The sequence below is a fragment of the Aotus nancymaae genome, unplaced genomic scaffold (assembly GCF_030222135.1).
Source record: "Aotus nancymaae isolate 86718 unplaced genomic scaffold, 86718_ANA_hifiasm-v0.15.2.pri h1tg000040l, whole genome shotgun sequence".
NCBI lineage: Eukaryota > Metazoa > Chordata > Mammalia > Primates > Aotidae > Aotus > Aotus nancymaae.
In genome coordinates, this window is record NW_026988454.1 from 46,298,048 (window position 1) to 46,322,768 (window position 24,721).

The 24,721-nt window shown below is 35.3% G+C and overlaps 1 protein-coding gene across 4 annotated transcripts in view; it reads left to right on the forward strand.

The window, feature by feature from the left end:
* TBC1D32 (TBC1 domain family member 32) overlaps nt 1-24,721 on the forward strand; it is a 244,467-nt gene that overhangs the window by 164,532 nt on the left and 55,214 nt on the right. For all 4 annotated transcript variants that reach the window (XR_010336622.1, XM_021666838.2, XM_064360747.1 and 1 more), the window contains one exon: nt 23,305-23,430. Coding sequence is in view for 3 of the 4 variants with exons in the window: in XM_021666838.2 (XP_021522513.2) it covers nt 23,305-23,430 (126 nt within the window). In the remaining variant the exon portion in view is untranslated. The remainder of the gene's footprint in view (nt 1-23,304; nt 23,431-24,721) is intronic.

A 24,721-nucleotide genomic window follows, 5' to 3' on the forward strand; every position in this document is an offset into this window, starting at 1 on the left:
GCCAGCGCAATCAGACAAGAAAAAGAAATAAAGGGTATTCAATTAGGAAAGGAGGAAGTCAAATTGTCTCTATTTGCAGACGACATGATTGCATATCTAGAAGACCCTATCACCTCAGCCCAAAATCTCCTGAAACTGATAAGCAACTTCAGCAAAGTCTCAGGATACAAAATCAATGTGCAAAAATCACAAGCATTCCTATACACCAATAATAGACTTAAAGAGAGCCAAATCAAGAACGAACTGCCATTCACAATTGCTACAAAGAGAATAAAATACCTAGGAATACAACTAACAAGGAACGTAAAGGACCTCTTCAAGGAGAACTACAAACCACTGCTCAACGAAATAAGAGAGGACACAAACAGATGGAGAAACATTCCATGTTCATGGTTAGGAAGAATTCATATCGTGAAAATGGTCATACTGTCCAAAGTAATTTACAGATTCAACGCTATCCCCATCAAGCTACCAATGACCTTCTTCACAGAACTGGAAAAAACCACCTTAAACTTCATATGGAACCAAAAGAGAGCCCGCATAGCCAAGTCAATTCTAAGCAAAAAGAACAAAGCAGGAGGCATCACACTACCGGACTTCAAACTCTACTACAAGTCTACGGTAATCAAAACAGCATGGTACTGGTACCAAAACAGAGATATAGACCAATGGAACAGAACAGAGGCGTTGGAGGCGACACAACATATCTACAACCACCCGATCTTTGACAAACCTGATAAAAACAAGCAATGGGGAAAGGATTCCCTGTTCAATAAGTGGTGTTGGGAAAACTGGCTAACCATATGCAGAAAGCAGAAACTCGACCCCTTCCTGACACCTTACACTAAAATTGACTCCAGATGGATTAAAGACTTAAACATAAGGCCTAACACCATAAAAACACTAGAAGGAAACCTAGGCAAAACCATTCAGGACATAGGCGTAGGCAAGGACTTTATGACCAAAACACCAAAAGCATTGGCAACAAAAGCCAAAATAGACAAATGGGACCTAATCAAACTCCACAGCTTCTGCACGGCAAAAGAAACAGTCAATAGAGTGAATCAGCAACCAACAGAATGGGAAAAAATTTTTGCAGCCTACCCATCTGACAAAGGGCTGATATCCAGAATTTACAACGAGCTAAAAAAGATTTACAAGAAAAAAACAAACAAGCCCATTCAAAAATGGGCAAAGGATATGAACAGATACTTTTCAAAAGAAGACATACAAGAGGCCAACAAACATATGAAAAAATGCTCATCACCACTTGTCATTAGAGAAATGCAAATCAAAACTACATTGAGATACCATCTCACGCCAGTTAGAATGGCGATCATTAAAAAATCTGGAGAAAACAGATGCTGGAGAGGATGTGGAGAAATAGGAACACTTTTACACTGTTGGTGGGAGTGTAAATTAGTTCAACCACTGTGGAAAACAGTGTGGCGATTCCTCAAGGACCTAGAAATAGAAATTCCATTTGACCCAGCAATCCCATTACTGGGCATATATCCAAAGGATTATAAATCGTTCTACTATAAGGACACATGCACACGAATGTTCATTGCAGCACAGTTTACAATAGCAAAGACCTGGAACCAACCCAAATGCCCATCGATGATAGACTGGACAGGAAAAATGTGGCACATATACACCATGGAATATTATGCAGCCATTAAAAATGAGGAGTTCGTGTCCTTTGTAGGGACATGGATGAACCTGGAAACCATCATTCTCAGCAAACTGACACAAGAACACAAAACCAAACACCACATGTTCTCACTCATAGGAGGGTGTTGAACAAGGAGAACACATGGACACAGGGAGGGGAGCACTATACATGGGGGTCTGTTGGGGGGGAGGGGGAACAGCGGGGGGGTGGGGAGTTGGGGAGGGATAGCATGGGGAGAAATGCCAGATATGGGTGAGGGGGAGGGAGGCAGCAAATCACACTGCCATGAATGCACCTATGCAACAACTTTGCATGTTTTTCACATGTACCCCAAAACCTAAAATGCAATTAAAAAAAAAAAAAAAAAAAAACAAATCCAGCAGCATATTTTTATCCAGCAGCAAAAGTTAATTCACCACAAGTTACACTTTATTCCTGAGATGCAAGTTGGTTCATCATATGGAACTCAATGAATGTGATTCACCATATAAACAGAATAAAAAACAAAAACTACATTACCATTTCAATAGACACAGAAAAAACCCTCAGTAAAATCTGACATCTCTTCATGATAAAAACCCTGCAGAGACTAGGCATGAAGGGACATACTTCAATTTAATAAGACCGTCTATGACAAATCCACAGCTAACATCACAGCATTATACTGAATTGGCAAAAACGAATCATTCCTTTTGAAAACTGAAACAAGACAACTATGCCCACTCTCACTGCTCTTGTTCAACATAGTATTGAAAGTGCTTGCTAGAACAATTAGGCAAGAGAAAGAAAAGGCATCCACGTAGGAAAAGGAGAAGTTAAATTTGCTGATGATACAATTCTGTACATAGAAAACCCTAAGGACTTAGACAGAAGGCCCCTAGAAATGATAAATGATTTCAGTAAAATTTCAAGATACAAAATCAGTGAACAAAAGTCAGCTTTTCTATACAACAGTATAGATTGAAAGCCAAATCAAAAACAGAATCCCATTTGCAGTACACACACACAAAAAAAAAAAAAAAAAAAAAAAAAATTAAGCCTAGGAATACATTTAAGGCATGGGCAAAGACTTCATGACTAAAACATCAAAAGCAATTGCAACAAAAGCTAAAATTGACAAATGGAATCTAATTAAACTAAACAGCTTCTGCACAGCAAAAGAAAGTATCAGAGTGAACAGGCAACCTACAGAATGGGAGAAAAGTTTTGCAATCTGTCTATCTGACAAAGGGCTAATATCCAGAATCTACAAAGAACTTAAACAAATTTATAAGAAAAAAAAAACAACCTCATCAAAAAGTGGGCAAAGAATATGAACAGACACTTCTCAAAAGAAGACATCTATGTAGCTAACAAACATGAAAAAAAGTTCATCATCAGTAGTCATTAGAGAAATGCAAATCAAAACCACAATGAGATACCATCTCATGCCAGTTAGAGTGGTGATCATTAAAAAGTCAGTAAACTATGGATGCTGGAGAGGATGTGAAGAAATAGGAACACTTTGACACTTTTGGTGGGAGTGTAAATTAATTAGTTGAACCATTGCGGAAGACAGTGTGATAATTCCTCAATAATCTAGAACTAGAAATGCCATTTGACCCAGCAAATGAATCATTACTGGGTATATACCTAAAGGATTATAAATCATTGTACTGTAAAGACACTATTTACGATAGTGTATGCAGTACTATTTACAATAGCAAAGACTTGGAACCAACCCAAATGCCCATCAATGTTAGATTGGTAAAGAAAACAAACACTGCATCTTCTCACTCATAAGTGGGAGTTGAACAATTAGAATATATAGGCACAAGGAGGAGAACATCACACTCCGGGGCCTGTTGCTGGGTGGGAGGCAAGGGAAAGGATGACATTAGGAGAAATACCTAATGTAGATGACAGGTTGATGGGTACAGCAAACTACCATGACATGTATATACCTATGTAACAAACCTACACATTCTGCCCATGTATTCAAGAACTTAAAGTATAATAAAACAAACAAATAATTCAATTAAAAAATGGGGAAAGGACATGGACAGATACTTCTCAGAAAATTAAAAAGACTTACAAATGGCAACAATCATATGAAAAAATGCTCACCATCACTATCATCACATAAATGCAATCAGATCCACAGATACCATCTCACACCAGTCAAAATAGCAATTATATAAAGTCAAAAAATAACAGAAGTTGGCGAGGCCTCAGAGAAAAGAGAACACTTACACACTGTTGGTGTAAACATTAGTTTAGCCACTCTAGAAAGCAGTCTGGAGATTTCTCACAGAACTAACACAGAACTACCATTCAACCTAGCAATCCCACTACTGACTGTATACCCAAAGGAGAATATCTCATTCTATCAAAAAAACACATGCACTCGCATTTTCATGCAGCTATTCACAACAGGAAAAACATGGAATCAACATAGGTGCCCAACAATGATGGATTGGATAAAGAAAATATGGTACATGTACACCATAGAATACTGCACAGCCTTTAAAAGAATGAAATCATGTCCTTTGTAGCAACATGGATGCAGCTGGAGGCCATTATCCTAAGGGAATTAATGCAAGAGCAGAAATCCAAATCCTTCATATTTTAATAAGTGGGAGCTAAACATTGAAAACACATATACATAAAGATGGAAACAATATACACTGGGGACTACTAGATAGTGGCAAGGAGGGAGGAGGGGGGAGCATGGGATGAAAAGTTGGCTGCTGTGCTCATCACCTGGGTGACAGGACATCCATATCACAAACCTCAGTATCGTTCAATATACCCATACAGCAACCCTGTACATGTTCCCCCTGAAGCTAAAATTTAGAAAATAAAAACAAACTAAGGTTAAGTGAACACTTTGGAGAAGAAAAAATATTATTACTTCCTAGGAATCAGTGCTGAGAGATTAATAATTTTACTCTCTTTCTACCCTCATCAATAATTTAGGAAGGGAAGCAATAATAGTTTTTCTGTCTAACCCAGAGTATAACTGCAGATGACTGACCTCAGGCAGGAATGCTGCCATTATGCCCAGTATGGTGTGTCCCAGGTTACTTTTCTAGTCTCCTAGAGGGCTATTTTCAAAATTTCTCTCTTCTCAAACCTTCCTCTCTTTCCCCAATATTCCTTTAGGTAATAGCCAAGTTTCCTATTTTATCGATGATGTAGAAATAGTAAATAGTAAATTTCTATTATCATCATGAGTGAACTGCCAATGCAACTTGTGAAAACCAATTTCTCCATTCATGCACTACATTCCATCTGGTTTCTTCTCAAAGATTTTGCTTCTAACAGTTCTCTCTTTTTCTTTTCTCTTTTTTTTTTTTTCTGAATCTCCAGACTGCTGGCCAACACTGTAGATGTTGGACTCTCCAGCCTCAATAATCACATGAGCCAGTGACTTATAATAAATCTCCTTCTATATATATACATATTGTATTGGTTTTGTTTCGTGGAGGACCCTGACTAATACAGGTGGCTTTTTGCATCTATAGGATAACCTGATGGAAGGCATCCATCCCTCACATCAGTCTTGAACTATCATTGCCTCACTTTGGATCTTGCCTACCCAGCTTTGTTTACTTTCAAAGCGTTAAACTGTTTTCTCTCTCCAGCTACAGTCTCCACACCTCTCTGTTCTATTTGTCCTGTGTCTACTCTTTAGCCTCACTAGATCATACAGTCATTTAATAGCACTTCTCATCCAACTTTATACAGATCATTAACCAATTAACCCTTTTCTGATTGTTCTTGAATCCTACTCAGTTAGATCTCCTTGACCAGGGACTTCTATATTATCACTAATCTCCTGAGTAAGCCTAATTTTTACCTCTGCAATTTAAAAAATTAATTTATTTTTTAATTGACAAATAAGTATTCAATATATTTATCATGCACAGCATGTTTTGAAATATGTATACATTGTGGAATGGCTAAATTGAGCCAATTAACATATGCATAATCTCACATGCTTATTTTTCTGATGATAACATTTAAAATTACTTTCTTGGCATTTTTTTTTTCTTTTTCTTTTTTTTTTTTTTTTTTTTGAGACAGAGTCTCACTGTGTTGCTCAGGCTGGAGTGCAGTGCCACGATCTTGGCTCACTGCAACCTCTACCTCCCGGGTTCAAGTGATGCTCTTGCCTCAGCCTCCCAAGTAGCTGGGACTACAGGCACCTGCCACCATGCCTGGCTGTTTTTGTTTTTTTTTTTTTTGTATTCAAACTTTTTTTTGTATTCAAAAGAGATGCAGTTTCACTATGTTGGCCAGGCTGGTCTTGAACTCCTGACCTCGTGATCTGCTTGCCTCGGTCTCCCAAAGTGCTGGGATTACAGGTGTGAGCCACCATGCCCGACTGGCAATTTTTATTTAAAATATCTTCTCTTGGACACACTTTTCCATCAGTAAAATCTCATTTCTGGCCTTCCTTTAGCTTCAGAGTTCCTTGAAGGAGTTATCTGAGTATTCTCTCTCTTTCCATTCTCTCTTGGACCCACTTGCAAACTAATCAGGCTTTCACCCTAATACTCCACAGGCATTCAGTCCACTGGTCAGATCTCACTCCTCATCACCTAACAGTATCACTCAAACCTGCCCTCTTTTTTGAAAGAATTTCTTCACTTGGCTTCCAGAAAATACTCTTGTTTGGGTTTTCTCCTGCATCTCTGATGAATTATTCTTTTGTCTCATTGGTTGGATCTTTCACTTTTCTCTAACATTGAAACTTTGGAGTGCCCCAGAGCTCAGTTCTCAGTTGTCTTCTTTCTTCCTAGCTGTATTATGGTTGTGAGGATCTCATGACTGAAATACTATCCAATATGCTGATAGCTCTCAGATTTCTATCTCTACTACCTGTCTTTGCCTTGAACTTATATCTTATTTTTAAAACTGTCTACTTGACATTTCTGCTAGTAAGTTGAATAAATATATCAAACTTAACATGTCTCAGATAAATTTTTAATACTCCCCCAAAATTTGTTCCTTTGGCATTTTTTGTCCCCTTTCAGAAATGTCAACTGTTTGCTTCCAGTTCTTCAGGCAATAAACCTAAAGGCATTCATGCACTCCTCTCTGTCTTCATACCCATTTAATCTGTCAGCAAATCTCGATTCTACATATCTAAAATAAAACCACACCCCCTCATCTACTACCACTCTCATCTCTTACCTCTTGCAGTGTCCTGCCATCCGTTTAGTCTATTCTCAACACAGCAGCCAGAGGGATGCAGCTGAACCATGAGTTAGATTATATTACTCTTCTAATTGAAATCTGTCAGTGACTTCCCTGTAGCTTACAAGGCCCAACACATTTGTGACATCCTTCCTGGCATATGCTCTGTTTTAGGGAGTGTGGTACAATTTTAAGCCTTATTTAATTGCTTATTTTCCCACCATACTGGACAGGAACTCTTACTTTCTGTTTGTTTCTAAAGTACAAGTGTTTGAATAAGACATTATTCCCAATTTAAAACTAGTACCTGATACTTCTTCCTAATAAGAGTGATCCTGATATTACTGTGGTTTTTCTTAAGGAGGAGAGAATGATCTAGGCAGCAATAGGTAGCCTAAGAAGAGATTTTTACAGAGATTTAGTCAATTCACAATGACCGTATCTTATTCTGATAGTGCTGATATCTGTGTCACTGAACATATACTCTTAGCAGAAAATGGGAAAGTCAGAAGCATGTCCAGCTTCACTTTGTACCATATAGTGATGCCTTCTCTGTGAACACAATGAAAAAAATAGAGCCAAATGTGTTTCTAACAGGTATGTGTTTGGTTGAATACAGTTAAATAAAGCTAAACATTAATAGTGTACTTCAAAAAATACTATGCTTAAGGTAGTAATATTTAAGACACAAAAGTTATTTTGCAAGCAAAAGTTATCTACTTTCCATTCTGCTTTTTTGATTCAGATGTAATGATTCACAGGTTTTGTAAGGTGTTAGTTTAGTCATCATTTGCACTGCACAGCTTTGGGAGATCATTTCATTGTTGTGGGGGAAAAACAAATCACTTCAGTTGTGTGCACATGGTAACATCCTCTTCATTTGTCTCCCAGCTTCTAAATTTATCCTGTTTGCTACAGTTATCATCTCCTCATCTGTTAAATCGCCTCTTGTTAGCTCAGTGACATCAGTGTTTACTGTTAGATGATTCATCTTCATCTATAAATAAGAATTTTGAGACATCATCTGGTTCAATTATTTTTCTTTATGAACATTTTTAGGGTCACCATATTAAAATGTAAGTGGCCATTTAAAAGCTATTGATCTATATTTTCTCTGTGTGTATATATATATGTATACATTTGTGTATACGTACACTTGAATATTGCATGTTAGTATATGTATAGATGATCACACATAAAAACATTTACTTCCATGTGGTAGAAATAATTTCTACTTAGAATATCATTTCTCTGTTACCTGAGAGTGTAGATAAGTAGTATAATATGTACTAGTGTTATAGTACTAGGTATAACATTAGTACTATAGGTTATAACAGTAGTTACATGTGTTATAACTAGTATAACTATCAAGTTCTGAAATTGAGGCAGCAATTAATAGCATGCCAGCCAAAAAAAAGTCCAGGACAAGACAGTTTTACAGCCGAATCCTACCAGAGGTACAAAGAGGAGCTGGTACCATTCTTCTGAAACTATTCCAAGCAATAGAAAAAGAGGGAATTCTCCCTAACTCATTTTATGAGGCCAACATCATCCTGATACCCAAACCTGGCAGAGATACAACTAAAAATGAAAATTGCAGGCCAGTATCCCTGATAAACAGCGATGCAAAAATCCTCAATAAAATATTTGGGACACCAAATCCAGCAGCACATCAAAAAACTTATCCATCATGACCAAGTCAGCATCATCCCTGGGATGCAAGGATGGTTGAACATATGCAAATCAAAAACATAATCCACCACATCAACAGAACCAAAGACGAAAACCACATGGTTATCTCAATAGATTCAAAGAAGGCCTTTGACAAAATTCAACAGCTCTTCATGCTAAAAACTCTCAATAAACTAGGTATTGATGGAACGTATCTCAAAATAATAAGAGCTATTTATGACAAACCCACAGCCAATATCATACTAAATGGGCAGAAACTGGAAGCATTCCCTTTGAAAACCAGCACAAGACAAGGATTCCCTCTCTCACCACTCCTATTCAACATAGTATTGAAAGTTCTAGCCAGGGCAATCATGTAAGAGAAAGAAATAAAGGGTATTCAGTTAGGAAAAGAGGAAGTCAAATTGTCTGTATTTGCAGATGACATGATTGTATATTTAGAAGACACCATCGTCTCAGCCCAAAATCATTTTAAGCTGATAAGCAACTTCAGCAAAGTCTCAGGATACAAAATCAATGTGCAAAAATCACAAGCATTCCTATACATCAATAACAGACAACCAGAGAGCCAAATCATGAGTCAACTCCCATTCACAATTGCTACAAAGAGAATAAAATACCTAGGAATACAACTTACAAGGATTGTGAAGGACATCTTCAAGGAGAACTACAAACCACAGCTCAAGTAAATAAGAGAGGACACAAACCAATTGAAAAACATTCCATGCTTATGCTTAGAGAGAATCAATATCATGAAAATGGCCATACTGCCCAAAGGAATTTATAGATTCAATGCTATCCCCATCAAACTACCATTAATTTTCTTCACAGAATTGGAAAAAACTACTTTAAATTACATATAGAACCAAAAAAGAGCCCACATAGCCAAGACAATTCCAAGCAAAAAGAATAAAGCTGGAGGTATCACGCTACCTGACTTCAAACTATACTACAAGGCTACAGTAATCAAAACAGCTTGGTACTTGTACCAAAACAGGTAGATAGACCAATGTATCTGTTGGTCTATGTATCTGTTGGAACAGAACAGAGTCCTCAGAAATAACAACCATCTGATCTTTGACAAACCTGACAAAAACAAGCAATGGGGAAAGGATTCCTTATTTAATAAATGGTGTTGGAAAAACTGGCTAGCCATATACAGAAAACTGAAACTGGATCCCTTCCTTACACCTCATACCAAAATTAACTAACTCAAGATGGATTAAAGACTTAAACAAAAGACCTAAAACCATAAAAACCCTAGAAGAAAACCTAGGCAATACCATTCAGCACATAGGCATGGGCAAAGACTTCATGACTGAAACACTAAAAGCAGTGGCAACAAAAGTCAAAACAAACAGGATCTAATTAAACTAAAGAGCTTCTGCACAGCAAAAGAAACTGTCATCAGAGTGAAAAGGCAACCTACAGAACAGGAGAAAACTTTTGCGATCTGTTCATCTGACAAAGGGCTAATATCCAGAATCTACAAAGAACTTAAACAAATTTACAAGAAAAAAGCAAACACATCAAAAAGTGGGCAAAGGATATGAACAGACATTTCCCAAAAGGAGACATTTATGCAGCCAACAAACATATGAAAAAAAGCTCATCATCACTGGTCATTAGAGAAATGCAAATCAAAACCATAATGAAATACCTCTTACGCCAGTTAGAAAGGAGATCATTAAAAAGTCAGAAGACAGCAGATGCTGGAGAGGATGTGGAGAAATAGGAATGCTTTTACACTGTTGGTGGGAATGTAAATTAGTTCAACCATTGTGGAAGACAGTGTGTTGAATCCTCAAGGATCTAGAACTAGGATTACCATTTGACCCGGCAATCCCATTGCTGGGTATATACCCAAAGGAGTATAAATCATTCTGTTATAAAGACACATGTGCACGTATGTTTATTGTGGCACTGTTCACAATAATGAAGACCTGGAAGCAACCCAGATACCCATCAATGATAGACTACATAAAGAAAATGTACTGTGCAGCCATAAAACAGGATGAGTTCATGTCTTTTGCAGGGACATGGTTGAAGCTGGAAACTTTCATTCTCAGCAAACTAACACAAGAACAGAAAACCAAACACTGCATGTTCTCACTCATAAGTGGGAGTTGAACAGTGAGAACACATGGACACAGGGAGGGGAACATCACACACCTGCACCTGTTAGGGAGCAGGGGACTAGGAAAGGGATAGCATTGGGAGAAATACCTAATGTAAATGATGAGGTAATGATGCAGCAAACTGCTATGACACATGTATACCTATATAACAAACCTGCATGTTCTGCACATGTACCCTAGAACTTAAAGTATAATAAAAAAAACTTTCATAATGTTTATTCAGGATGACCTATGAAATAATCAACAATCTAAATTACGTCTATCTCCTATATATCTTACTACTGGGGAATTTCTATCTTTATTAGGAAACCTTTTTGATGTATATTTATTCAGTTGAGGCTGCTATCCTTAAAGAGGAAAGTAATTTTTTTGTTCATTTCTTAAATTTGTTTCTAGTGCTACTAATAAAACCAATAAGAGCAGGTGAAGTGTGGCACTGACAAAATCACTGGCAGTCATGACACTTAGCGTTAGATTGCCTTTCTCTGATCTTAGGCATGAACATTCATGCGTAAGTTTCTGTGTGAACATGCATTTCATTTCTCTTTCGTATACCTAGGAGTGGAATTGCTGTATTGTATGATACTCTGTTTAATCATTTGAGCAGCTGACACAAATTGTTTTCTATAGCTCTTGATGTGACCTTTTGATCTAACTATTCCAATGGCTATGAAGTGGTATCTCATTGTGATTTTGATTTGTATTTTGCTATGACTTTTCATGTGCTTATTGGTCGTTGGTGTGTTTTGAGAAGTGACTATTCCATTGCTTTGCTCATTTTTAATTGAGTTATTTTACTTTTAATAATTGAATTGTAATAGTGCTTTATGTATTCGAGACACAAGTTTCTTATAAGATAAATGCTTTGCAAATGTCACTCCTTAAAAGACATTAGGCTTATGCCTCTGATCCTTTGCTCTTGATACTCCCCTTTCTTGGAATACTAATTTCTACTCTTCCCATGGGTAGTCCTGTTTAAACCTTGTGAGCTTAGTCTAAATGTCACTTCTTCGGAGAAGTTATTTCCACTTTATCTAAAATACATTTCTTCTCTTGCTTATCTCTCTCTCTCTGGACCTTTGTGCATTTCTCTAAGAACATTTATACCTTACAGTGATCTTATGTATTTATTTATTGTCTACTACCCTAAAATGTAATTTCTTTGAGGGAAAGATGCTGTTTACCTTAGGTAGTAAGCAGTACATAAATATTTATTGAATGAAAGAGTAAATCAGTGCTGGATTTCTTCCCCCTTTGTTTTTCCCATTATCAAGCTCTTCAACTTTGTCACTGGACCTTAAAACTTTTGCCCAGGCTAATCTAAATTTAAGAATTTTTACTCATACTTGGAATAACCTCTGATTTGACTTATTTTCTATAGTATGCAAAGGTTTGCAGTTAGAAAGCTTCTTGAGTTAGACTTCTATATATATTATTCATGAAGTAGACATCTTTATTATAGTTATTTCATCATTTAGCAAGTGGTATTTTACATTTTTATGACACATAAAAGGTGTGCATTGTTAGCATGACACCCTATTTTTTCACAATTGAAAAAATAACTGAAAAATATACAGTCTTTTATTCTGTGATTACTTCAAATTTAGTCTTTTGTAGCTTCAGTATCTTACTTGACTGCTTCCACAATCATGTTTCTGCTTATCTGATAAGAAATTGATTTTCTGCCTGGTAAAACATTTTCTTTCAACTACTATATAAAAGAGTAAGTTCTATGGTTATAATCATTCCTTTTAATGTAATATGCCAAATAATATTAAAATCTTTATAGTCAGATCATTCCAATACTTTTGGCTGGATTGTTTCAGATGATATTATTCCTATATGAGAAAAGAGATCATTTTAAAGTTAATAATATGTAAGAGATAAATATATGCCTTTATAGTATCTTTTTCTTTCTACAACCTGAAGTAGTTTTTTTTTTTGTTTTTTTTTTTAACTACAAATTAAATGAAATCAGGGTAAGGGGTGTATGTTATATAAAACAGAAGCGAATTCTAGTTAGAACTTGTTTTTCATCATTTGTAAATTTTCAGTCTGAATGAATTCTGTATAAAATATGTCTTGAATCATCAGGTTCCATGTATTTGTCAGTTGTCTTTGAGAACCACATTATACTTTTAGGTAAAGACTATGACTCTGAGTCACTATATTGCATCTATATTATTTGCATAGTTTTGGCACTCTATAAAAGTAGACAAGTGAAGATACAAACCCGTATAAAAGTAGACAAGTGAAGATATGTTCATTAATGTTGATACATATCAATGTTAATGTATTAATATTTTGAGGAATGGAAAAGATTTTCCTTTTATAGATATTACTGCATATAAAATTTATTTTGAATATTTTATGGCTGCACAGTTCTATTTATAGAATAGAAACTTACTGCAGTGTATTTTGGTTAATAACAAAAGTAATGATAGAAAACATTTCTAAATTAGAGATGGGGCCAAAGAGCAAGAATACCATATTCTGTGTCTCTGGAGCTATCCAACGTTCAGAGAGTGAGTAAAAAAGTTCTTGGGTTTTATAGTTATAATCTTAGGATGCCTACATATTTTATCATCTTATGCTGATATTGTTTGTTTGTTTGTTTTTGCATTAAAAGATGTTGATATTTAGCCTTTTTAACTACAAATATTTATATTTTTTACTAGAACAATATCCTTAATTTAGCAGAATAGTTTTTGTTAATCTATACTGATTTTGTTTAACAATTTTTCTTGTTCTTATTGGATACATTTCCTTTTTCACTGGTGTTGATTATTGCTGATACTTTCTGCCTTTTCAGGAATTAAGTCTCTGTTCATGTCCCTGATGAATTATTGCCATTTTATTTACAAATTGATGACAACCTTTTCTCCATTTCTAATAGTAAAGATTTAAAATTGAAATGTTACCTACACAGTGTGTGGAAATAAACTTTTTAAGAGAGAAAAGGGGAGAATGAGATGGATTGTAATTGCAATTGCATTTTGATAAAATAATGAAAATTGCCTATTTAACGAATGACTAGACTGGATTGCCTTTGCAAGTGTGATGAATGATGTAAAATTTAGGATTACTTAATCTCCCCTAATCAACTAAACATACAGTCTTTTCAGCATAAGTAAAAATTCTCTGAAAAATAATATGGTCCTATATAATGTGTAATATAACATGATGATGGATATTGTTTGTTCTGATTTTAGAAGCCTTTTGTGTCTTACATATATAGTTAGTCTATAAATATTTTTTGTTGACTTAGTCTCCCTTTTATCAAATATTTGTCTAGGCCTTTATGTCAAGTCAGACATTTTCTCATGCTTTTTTCTTTTCTTATTGTTTCTAACCTTGGAATTAAGGTTAGAAATTAATATTTAAATTAATTATTTTCTGCAGTTAAAGACTTTTATTTGACATCAGCCTATCAACTGAGGAAACTGGTAGTATGGCTGAGATTATGGTTTTCCCCCTATGTAGTAAATGTTGAGCTGCAGCTATTGAGATGACCAGAAAATCAGAATAAGTATTTTCTTTTAATAACTAAACTTAGTTTTCACGTATTTTTACTGTCATATTTGACACTTGTCTATAGCAGAGAAAATAGATCATCTACTAGTGTAGGTGCAGCAGGATGACAAGGGAAGACTGATTCTCCATTTGTTTCATTCCACTGATTTCTCCTATAGTAAATGCTTAGTTATCAAATATTAAGGAAAAGCAGAAGTGGGATAATAAATCCAAAATAAGGAATAATCTATATAAAATGTAGATGACATACCTTAATCCACAGTTGTTCAAACAAAATAGAGACTTATAAGAATTTGGATACTCCCAAATTTATAGATGGAGCAATTTCTAAATTCCCTGTTTTAGTTTTCTGTGGAATTCCTTCTCAGAGACCACTCTAAGGTTTTCTTCTTGCTTATTATGATAAGAGTAAAGTGAAATGCTGACTGCATTAACCTAAACAGAGGAAGAGAATGTAAGTACAAACACAGAATAAACTTCAGGATAATACAACTTTGGGTATCTAAATTAAGCCTAGGAATTTCTTGCTAGTTTATGAAGTCTTTGTTTTATTTTTTTCTCCTTTTTGAAACGTCTGTTATAGTATTATGTAAAAAGTGGACACTCAAAATTACTGACTGACATCCTAGAAATTATTAAATGTTTTCTCTGTAATTGCATGTTTTTCTTTATATTTATATTGACCTTACAGTTTTCTCGCCTTGAAATGAAAGAACTATATGGAAGTTCTTTGTATATAGTCTCTCTTTCTACATTATCTATAATGATATTACATTTTCAATATCGTCTTTGTTCCTATATGACCTTCTGAGAAAAAATTATATAGTATCCCCAAATATGAAAAGATTATAATGCTTACCATAACCAAGAATTTCAGAGTTTTGAAATATTTTCAGTTATCATCAATTTTTTCAACATGAAACTTGATGTTTTCTTTTTTGTTTTCCTTTTCCTCCGTGGTGGGAAGGACAGAGACTAAAGTAGTTTCTTTTTTTACTTTCTTCCAATTTTTCTTAGTTGTCTATAAATCATAGTGGTCTTAAAAAATATAGAGAAGACTTTGTCTTTCTCTGCCTTACTCATTAGATACATTAAGCCTTTCTTGGGAAAACAAACTGGTAGTTTTCCATGGTGACTTTATCATAACTGGATACGGAATTGATATACTGAGACATCATTTATTATACTCTGTCTCTGGAAATAATACTGCACTCTTAGAGGAATATAGACATGGTTGCTATAAAAATAAAGCATCGTGAGTTTAAAAAGGGATGATTATATTTAATCATCTAGAAAATATAAATTATTTTCTTGTTTAGTCCTAAGAAGGGAATGTTCATTTCATTACAGGAGCCTGTATTTTACTCAGAAAGCTGTTAGAACCTCATTTCAGGACATATTAATGAGGATTTTTAAAAGGTATACTTTAAAACCCTTTACCATAATATAGTCATTAGAGTTCTTGTAAGTGAATCATTTTACACATGCATATACTTTTAATTAAAGCTCAGTGGGTTCTGATACAGACTTTATAACAAATTATGAACTATAACCGTTCATATTTTCGTAACATACTAGTATGCTTAATTTCAATCACTTAAGTAACTTTTTAATTATACACATACATGTTTACAAGCACGTGTATATAATAAAATTTCTGTATACAGCAGAATGCAACTGTTTTAAGAAAGGAGTTTGAATTTTTAGAAATATGTATACAAAGATAACCACCATCATAATCAAACATAGAACATTTTCTCATGATCCCACGTTAATTCCTTTTGTCTTTTGCAGTCAACTTCTCTCCATCCACTTGCGTGCTACCATTGCTATTTTTCATTACTGTAAGTCAGCACTTCTCAATCATAGCACTATTAATATTTCATGTAATTGGCTTTCCTTTGCCAAGGGAGGATTGTCCTGTGCATTGCAGGATTTTTAGCAACATCCCTTGCTCCAATCAACTTGATGACAATAAAACTCTCCCTCTCTTTTCTCAGTTGTGACAATCAGAAATGTCTATAGACATTGCCAAGTGTTCCCTGGGGAGCAAAACCATGTCCACTTGAGAACCACTGCTATAAGATTAGTTTCTCCTGTTTTAGCATTTCATACAAATAGAATTACATAGGATACATTATTTGTACCTGTTTTTGTCTTAGCATAATTGTTTTGAGATTGACCTGGGTTGTTGCATGTACCATTCACTTGTCTCTTTTTACTGAGACAAGTCAATGTCTTTTGTGTCTTTGCTAATTTCAATCTTTTGTAAATCTGATTCTATTAATTGATGTATCCACAAGTTATGAGTCACATTTTTTCTTTTCTTTCATGTTAGTGGGGTTTGTTGGGATATTAGACATTATTAATTTTACACTGAGTGCTAGATTTTGTTGTCTGTCTTTAAGGAGTAGTGGACATTCTTTTGACTGGCAGTTATTTGTGGATCAGCTTTACTTTCAGGGCTTCCATTGTTTTGTTAGGGTGGATGTATAATTGCCTTACTTTATGACTAATTTTACCTGTTGCTCAGGTGTGACCTCTCTGGCACTTGTATGGAAAACTTAGGCAATTAACTAGTACTCTTCACTCTGTTTGGAACTTGGACATCTTGTAACTCTAGGTGTGCTCTGGGAATTGTTCATTTTATAGCCCCCAACTGTTGTTTGCTCAGCCTTGTGAAATTTCACCCTTAGTCTGCACAGCTGATTAGTCAGCAGCCAACTTGACAAATAGTTAAGCAGTGTGCTAGAGTTCTTTCTCTCCAGTATTATCCACAAATTTTAGCCTCTTTAATCTCTCTGAAATCTTACATCTATCTCCTTAATTCAGCAAAACCTCCTTGGCATCTTCCTTTCTGCATGGTGAACTTGAAACTGCCTCCAGGAAGAAAATGGGCAATCATAAAGCTCACCTCATTGGTTTCCCTTTCCTCAGACATTACAGTCCTGCACTGCCCATTGGCTAATGTCTGAAAACAGTTGTTTGATATAGTTTATCCAGTCTGGTTGTTTACAGCAAAAGGCAAGTCTATTCCTAGTTCCTCCATCATGGCCAGAAGCAAAACTGTTTTTTAGTATTCTTTTTTTTCCTGATTATAAATGTAGAAATGCTCCATGTATAAATTTTGGGAAATACAGAATTCTGTTGTATTATTCTTACTACACTCACAGTCACGAATTTAGAATTGTCATATGCCTAAGATGTCTATCATGGAGGAACTTTCATTTTCCCTTACCTCATGTCACCATGTCAGAGGACTTTGCTGGAGTAATATCATTGGCCTCTCTCTGGACTTCCTTACTCATTCTGCATAAGTTAAGAGGAATGGTTGATGGGTGAATTTGCAAGAAGGAATAGAAGGTTGTGGGCTAGCCTATTTGTAGGCTGCACTTTTAAGTTAGCAAATCTTTAGGTTATTTTTGCACTTTTTCTAAAATGAACAGTCAGAGCCTTTGATTGTCTCTGTCTGTCTGTGGCTGAATAGATTTATAGTACTCAGTTCTGGGAAGACATCTAGAAGGCCAGGTGGCAGTAGAGGCAAGCAATAATGCTTAATTTAGCTGTTTGTGTACTGACACTAACTTTGAATTCTGTTTATCTACACTTACTGGCTTCTCAGTTGGTCCCAAATTTGGAGAAGAAGATAAAGGAATTATTTATTGTTCCCCTCGAACTCAATAATATCACTGATATACATGTTTTTGAGTTAATAATGTATCACATCACTTAATATTTTTAACTTTGTGGAATGCAAATTATAAAGCATATACTCTCAATGATGGCTAGGGAAAGAGTAGCCAGAATTTTAATGAAGGATACAAAGCTTTCTCTCAAAGAATCTTTTAGTCAGACTGTTTCCAGCTCAGCATTTCTTGATTGCCTCAAATCTAATTTCCAGCTATCTAAACTGGGTCCTTCAGGCTCTCTACCAACTGGTAGATTCAGGCACATACCACATCTGCTGCCTTGGTGCTGTTTACAATTATAATGCCTTGTGTTCTTTTCCTTAGAATGAGATGATGAGAAAGCAAAACAGAGTAGCAAGTGTGAAAGGAGAGAGAAAGGAGAGAAAGAGGAGGGAGGAGTAAAAAGAAAACAGATTTATAAATAACAGATACCCTATGAAAGGGCTATATGAATGTCCTCTGTTTGAAGGAGGTGGTAACATCCTTTGTTTAAAGGATGTAAAAGGTGGAGTTACACTTGAGTAGAAGAAAATAGAGGAGGAAACAAAGATGAAAAAACTGCATTGTCTTTGTGATCATGTGTCATTAGTGTTTCTTATTAGGCTCTAGGTTTTTTATTCTTGGGAAAATGTAATGTAGATACTTTAAATGAAAACAATAAAAATTCAATTTTAATAATGTTGAATTAAGTCTTTAATTCCTGTCAAGATACATTTAACATTAAAACTTTTTTGTTAGCAATAATATAATTTTCAATAAAATTACTACCTGTGTTGAAATTTCATGAGTTTATAGTTTTAAGTGTTTTTATTAAAAAGAATTATTTTCTCTTTTGATGTAATGCTTGATAACTTTTCTCTAGTCATTGCTTCTGACTGAGGCTGTTTGTGAAATGTATCATAGTAGTTTTGGTATTCAAAGAGAATAGATTAGTACTGAATGTAAGGTATATTGCTGAATCAAAATGAGGAAACTTAGGCCAGTGAGAAAAAAATGAGAATCCAATTTATTCAGCTCTCGGGCGAGGTTCTGTGGTCCAGGAAGGGGCCAGAGAATTCACAATGGGCTTCTCAGGGCATGGGGTTTTATAAGAAGTGGAAGTAGTTGATTGGTCATTGGGGAAACAAAGAGCAGACAATTTCATTGGTAAGGAGATTTGATTGATTGTTAGGGAAACAAACAGCAGACAGTTTCATTGGTCAGGGGGAGTTGAGATGCCAATGGGGTGAGTAGCCATTGGCAGTCAGGCGGGGCTAAGGAAACAAAGAGCAGACAGGTTCATTGGTGGGGAGGTTTGATTGATTGTTAGGGAAACAAGGAGCAGACAGTTTCATTGGTAGGCTGACTGGCTGAGGAGGTCAATGTTAAACTGCCGTTGGACAAATCTTTGGCGGGCTTTTTAAATTTTGAAAAGGTTGAGTGAGGAATGCAGGAGTGGGCGTGTGGAGCCTGCATGGAGAGGCCAGATAGGAGCGGGTGTGGGGAGCCAGCACAGAGAGGCCTGATAGGAGTGTGTGTGGGGAGTCAGCATAGAGAGGCCTGATAGGAGTATGTGGGGAGCTAGCATAGAGAGACCTGATAGGAGTGTGGGTGGGGAGCTAGCATAGAGAGACCTGATAGGAGTGTGGGTGGGGAGCCAGCATGAAGAGAGATAAGTGTGTCCGTTTGGCTCTTCAGTGAGGCAGCCGGCCTTACACTGAATATCAGAATTACATATTCTTTCAGCAAAACACCTTTTTGGTTTATGTGTGTATTTTTATGAGTCTGCATGTGTTTGGTGTATGTATCTGTGTAATCATATGTTTATATGAGAGAATATATGTGTAGCTTTGATATAAAAAGGCTTTTTCTGACCTAAATGCCAAATAGGGAAATATTTACATAAACCATGATTTTATATATGATTACCATGAGGACCATGCAGCAATACATAGCAGCTTTCTTAGGGCTAAACAACATTGAGATTGCAGGAATGATATGTCTTGATTACAATATTATTATCTCTGTTTGTTTATATGTATATACATACATGTACATGCATATGATTTATATCATATGTGCATTTCATGAGGGCAGTGATATTGTCTTGATTATTATAGCCACATAGGAAGACTTCCATATTTGATAAATGGAATTGTTTAAAAGTTGGGCTGTAAAGTTAAATTTAAATAGTTGTATTATGCTGGAAAGCTTATTTGATTTTTAAAACCTGAAAGAATAAAGACTTGCTTTCTTCATTATAATTTTCTTTATTTTAAGAAAAAAGGAAGACATGGTTAGCTGAAACCCTCTCAAGTATCAGGTTGACCACTTATCTTCCTTGTGGGGTTAATCAACCTAAAATAGAGCTTAGGTGGATGATTTTGTAGTTTTAATGTTCGCAGACCATAATTTAAGGAAGAAACAATTAGGTGTTTAACCCTGTAATTTCAAAAGATTATTGTTCTTTTTGATCCCCAAAATCTCTTTCAAGAGAAGTGGTAAAGAAAAAGATACGAATTCATTTGGCTACTGATTCTCCCATTTTTTTTCTAGAAAATAAGAGAACATCTTTGCCTCTTTTGTCTCCTTTGAATTTTTGTGTACATATATGTCTATAAGAATATATATGTGTGTATCTTTTTTTAATAACATCTAAGTGTTCATTTAATATATTATTCATTTTTTAGAAGTAAAATGTCATGGGTATAAGTACCTTTAAAGCTACATTAATGCAATTAATTTAAAGCTAATTAAATGCAATTAATTTAAATGCAATTAATTTAAAGCTAATTAAATGGATTCTGCTATGTATTCATGTGTTCACTCAGAAAGAAGAAAAGTTATATTTTAGTTATAAATACTTTCTTTAGCCCTTTTCATTGTCTTCAGTTTGTGGGCAGAAAACCTCTACCTCCATCCTCTTTGGGTCCCAGCAGGATCTAAGAATTAAATAGAAAACAGATTAATAGAGAAAAACATAATACAAGTTTTATGTGGCATGAGAGTTCTCATAGAGAAAAAATGAAGACTCAAAGAAGCAGTTACTTATATATACTGAGCTGAACAAAGAATAAGAAACTATGAAAATGTAACTAAATTATATGGGGAGGCTTAAAAGCTAAGAGTTATTTTAATAAGATTTGCAAGGTATTCTCTGGTCTCAACTTCTCATCCTTGAAGGTAAATATGTTGTCTTTTCTTCTGCTATAGAGAATGTCTTTCACATGAGAATTTCATTTTCTGCTCTAAAGAAACAAAAAGTTCAAAATGATCTTGCACTTGTTGTTTTTCAGTTGTCTTTAATTTAAATAATCAATATGCCAGAAGACTCTATTTAACCCCTTCATCAGCATGTTTTTTCCAAGATGAATAACTAAATGATTGAAGATTTTTTACACTTATGCTTTCTTTTTGCTTTTAAAGAAGTGAATAAAATTGTATGTGAAAGTACATGAGGAATGAGTATAGTGATCCTGTCAGTCTACTTAATGCAATTTTAAGGTTTACGCTGTCAATGAAAACAGATACTTATAGCCAAGTCAATTCTAAGCAAAAAGAACAAAGCTGGAGGCATCACACTACCTGACTTCAAGCTATACTACAAGGCTACAGTAATCAAAACAGCATGGCAATGGTACCAAAACAGAGATATAGACCAATAGAACAGAACAGAGGCCTCGGAGGCAATGCCAGACATCTACAACCTTGACAAAGGTCAATCTTAATCTTTGACAAACATGATAAAAACAAGCAATGGGGAAAGGATTTCCTGTTTAATAAATGGTGTTGGGAAAACTGGCTAGCCATGTGAAGAACCAGAAACTGGACCCTTTCCTGACACCTTACACAAAAATTAACTCCAGATGGATTAAAGACTTAAACATAAGACCTAACACCATAAAAACGCTAGAAGAAAACCTAGGCAAAACCATTCAGGATGTAGGCATAGGCAAGGACTTCATGACTAAAACACCAAAAGCATTGGCAGCAAAAGCCAAAATAGAAAAATGGGATCTAATTAAACTCCAGAGCGGGCCGGGCGCGGTGGCTCACACCTGTAATCCCAGCACTTTGGGAGGCCGAGGTGGGTGGATCACGAGGTCAAGAGATCGAGACTATGCTGGTTAACATGGTGAAACCCCGTCTCTACTAAAAATACCAAAAATTATCTGGGCATGGTGGTGCGTGCCTATAATCCCAGCTACTCAGGAGGCTGAGGCAGGAGAATTGCCTGAACCCAGGAGGCAGAGGTTGCGGTGAGCCGAGATCGCGCCATTGCACTCCAGCCTGGGTAACAAGAACGAAACTCTGTCTCAAAAAAAAAAAAAAAACAAGAAAAACTCCAGAGCTTCTGCACAGCAAAAGAAACAATCATTAGAGTGAACTGGCAACCAAGAGAATGGGAAAAAGTTTTTGCTATCTACCCATCTGACAAAAGACTAATATCCAGAATCTACAAAGAACTAAAACAGAGTTACAAGAAAAAAACAAACAAACCCATTCAAAAGTGGGCAAAGGACGTGAACAGGCACTTTTCAAAAGAAGACATATTTGAAGCCAGCAAACATAAGAAAAAAATGCTCGTCATCATTGGTCATTAGAGAAATGCAAATCAAAACCACATTGAGATACCACCTCACGCCAGTTAGAATGGTGATCATTAAAAAATCTGGAAACAACAGATGCTGGAGAGGATGTGGAGAAATAGGAACATTTTACACCATTGGTGGGAGTGTAAATTAGTTCAACCATTGTGGAAGACAGTGTGGGGCTTCCTCAAGGGCTTAGAAATAGAAATTCCATTTGACCCAGCAATCCCATTACTGGGTATATATCTAAAGGATTATAAATCATTCTATTATAAAGATACTTGCACATGTAAGTTCATTGCGGCACTGTTTACAATAGCAAAGACCTGGAACCAACCCAAATGCCCATCGATGATAGATTGGACAAGGAAAATATGGCACATACACACCATGGAATACTGTGCAGCCATAAAAGACAATGAGTTCTTGTCCTTTGTAGGGAGATGGATGAATCTGGAAACCATCATGTACCCCAGAACCTAAAGTACAAGAAAATATATTTAAACCAACAGACAAACAAACATACAGATACTTAGTAGTGAGCCATATTCATATAAGGAAAAGCCTATTCACGAATGATGGTTACAAATCACAATCCATTTTATGAATTTTTAGTAAATCAATAATTCACTGGTATGAACTTTTAATAAATGTAACAATTAATAGTATAAGATGTAATTACAGAAGAATGTCTGTTTCCTTTGAAAGCCATATGTATTCCATATGGAACTTTTAACTGTTTACATAGTTAACATTAATGATTTTTCAGTGTGTCTAGTATGTCTTATTGTAATAACATAAAATGTTATCTTTCTGATTAGACAGTGATCTTGGCAAGCTTTTATTATGCCTCAGAATATCTGATAAACAAACTGAATGGATAGAAAACTGCCGAAGACAATTTTGCAAAATGATGAAAGCGAAACCTGATATAATCAGTGGAGAGGGTAAGTACATTGTTTCCATAGTGGGTTTTTGTAATGTATGAAAATTGTATTGATAGAATCTGTGATTCCTAAAGATTAGTATTGGCATATGTAGGAAACATAATGCTAATTCCAGAAGTTTGCTGATTTCTGAGAAACTTGGGATCCTGAGAGAACACAAATTAAAATCTGAGACATTAGTGAGCATTGTTTTTTTTTTTTTAACTGTCTAAACAGTCTTGGTGAGCAAAACCATAACACTACCTCTACCTTAGGTAGCAGTTTGCTTGGTTTTACCAGTTTTTACCTGTATGTAACATATTGCTATATTTTTAGAAATTTTATTGATTTTCTAATCAACATTATTATTTTGAATCACTTTCATATTCCTCCAAGTAAATTTATTGACTCCTTTAAGGGAACAGCTATGTTTTCTAAATTAGCAAACACGTTTATTTGTATTCAGTTATCTACTTGTACATTTGTTTTCTGAAATCGTTTTTAAAATTAAAATTATTTATTTTGAATATTGTAAAAAGTGCTAAGAAAAAAGCTCTAATGCCAGTTTAAGCTAGATTTTCTGAAAACTGTAACTTAAAAATATTGTTCACTTTATCAGCACTGCTTTATAGTTTTCATATTTTTGTCATTTGTTCTAAAATTTAAAATGGGAAATAGGGAAAAGTTTTTATATTGTTAGTTGTTGGAGAAATATTTTCAGAGAATAATGATATATATTTATGGCTAAGAAACTAAACCTTGTTCTCCAAAGTTTGAGCATAAACTGAGCAGTTAAACTATGTTTTATCCCCCTGATATTTTTAAAATATCTATTCTAAGTATATATTTACCATTGATTGAATAATAGAGAATATTTAATATAAACTGTATCAGTGGGCTATACATACCAGTAAGAATTAGGAAAGCAGCAGATTGGAATGATGTTCACCTTACACAATAACTAAATGTGTATGTATGTTCTGAGTTTATCTCTGTCTAACAAGCATAGTAAGACAAAAGAGATATATCAGCTGTTTAATCCTTATTCAGTCCTCTGAAACAGAACAAACATGTAGAACATTGCCATTAAAATTGTGTTCTCTTTGGAATCTTGGTATCTTGGGGCACTTTCCACAAGTCTTAACCTCAGTTATTCATTACTTTGTTTTGTTTTGTTTTTGAGACAGAGTCTAGGTCTGTTGCCCAGGCTGGAGTGCCGTGGTGTGATCTTGGCTCACTGCAACCTCCACCTCCTCAGTTTAGGTGATTCTCCTGCCTCAGCCTCCCAAGTAACTGGGATTACAGGCACATG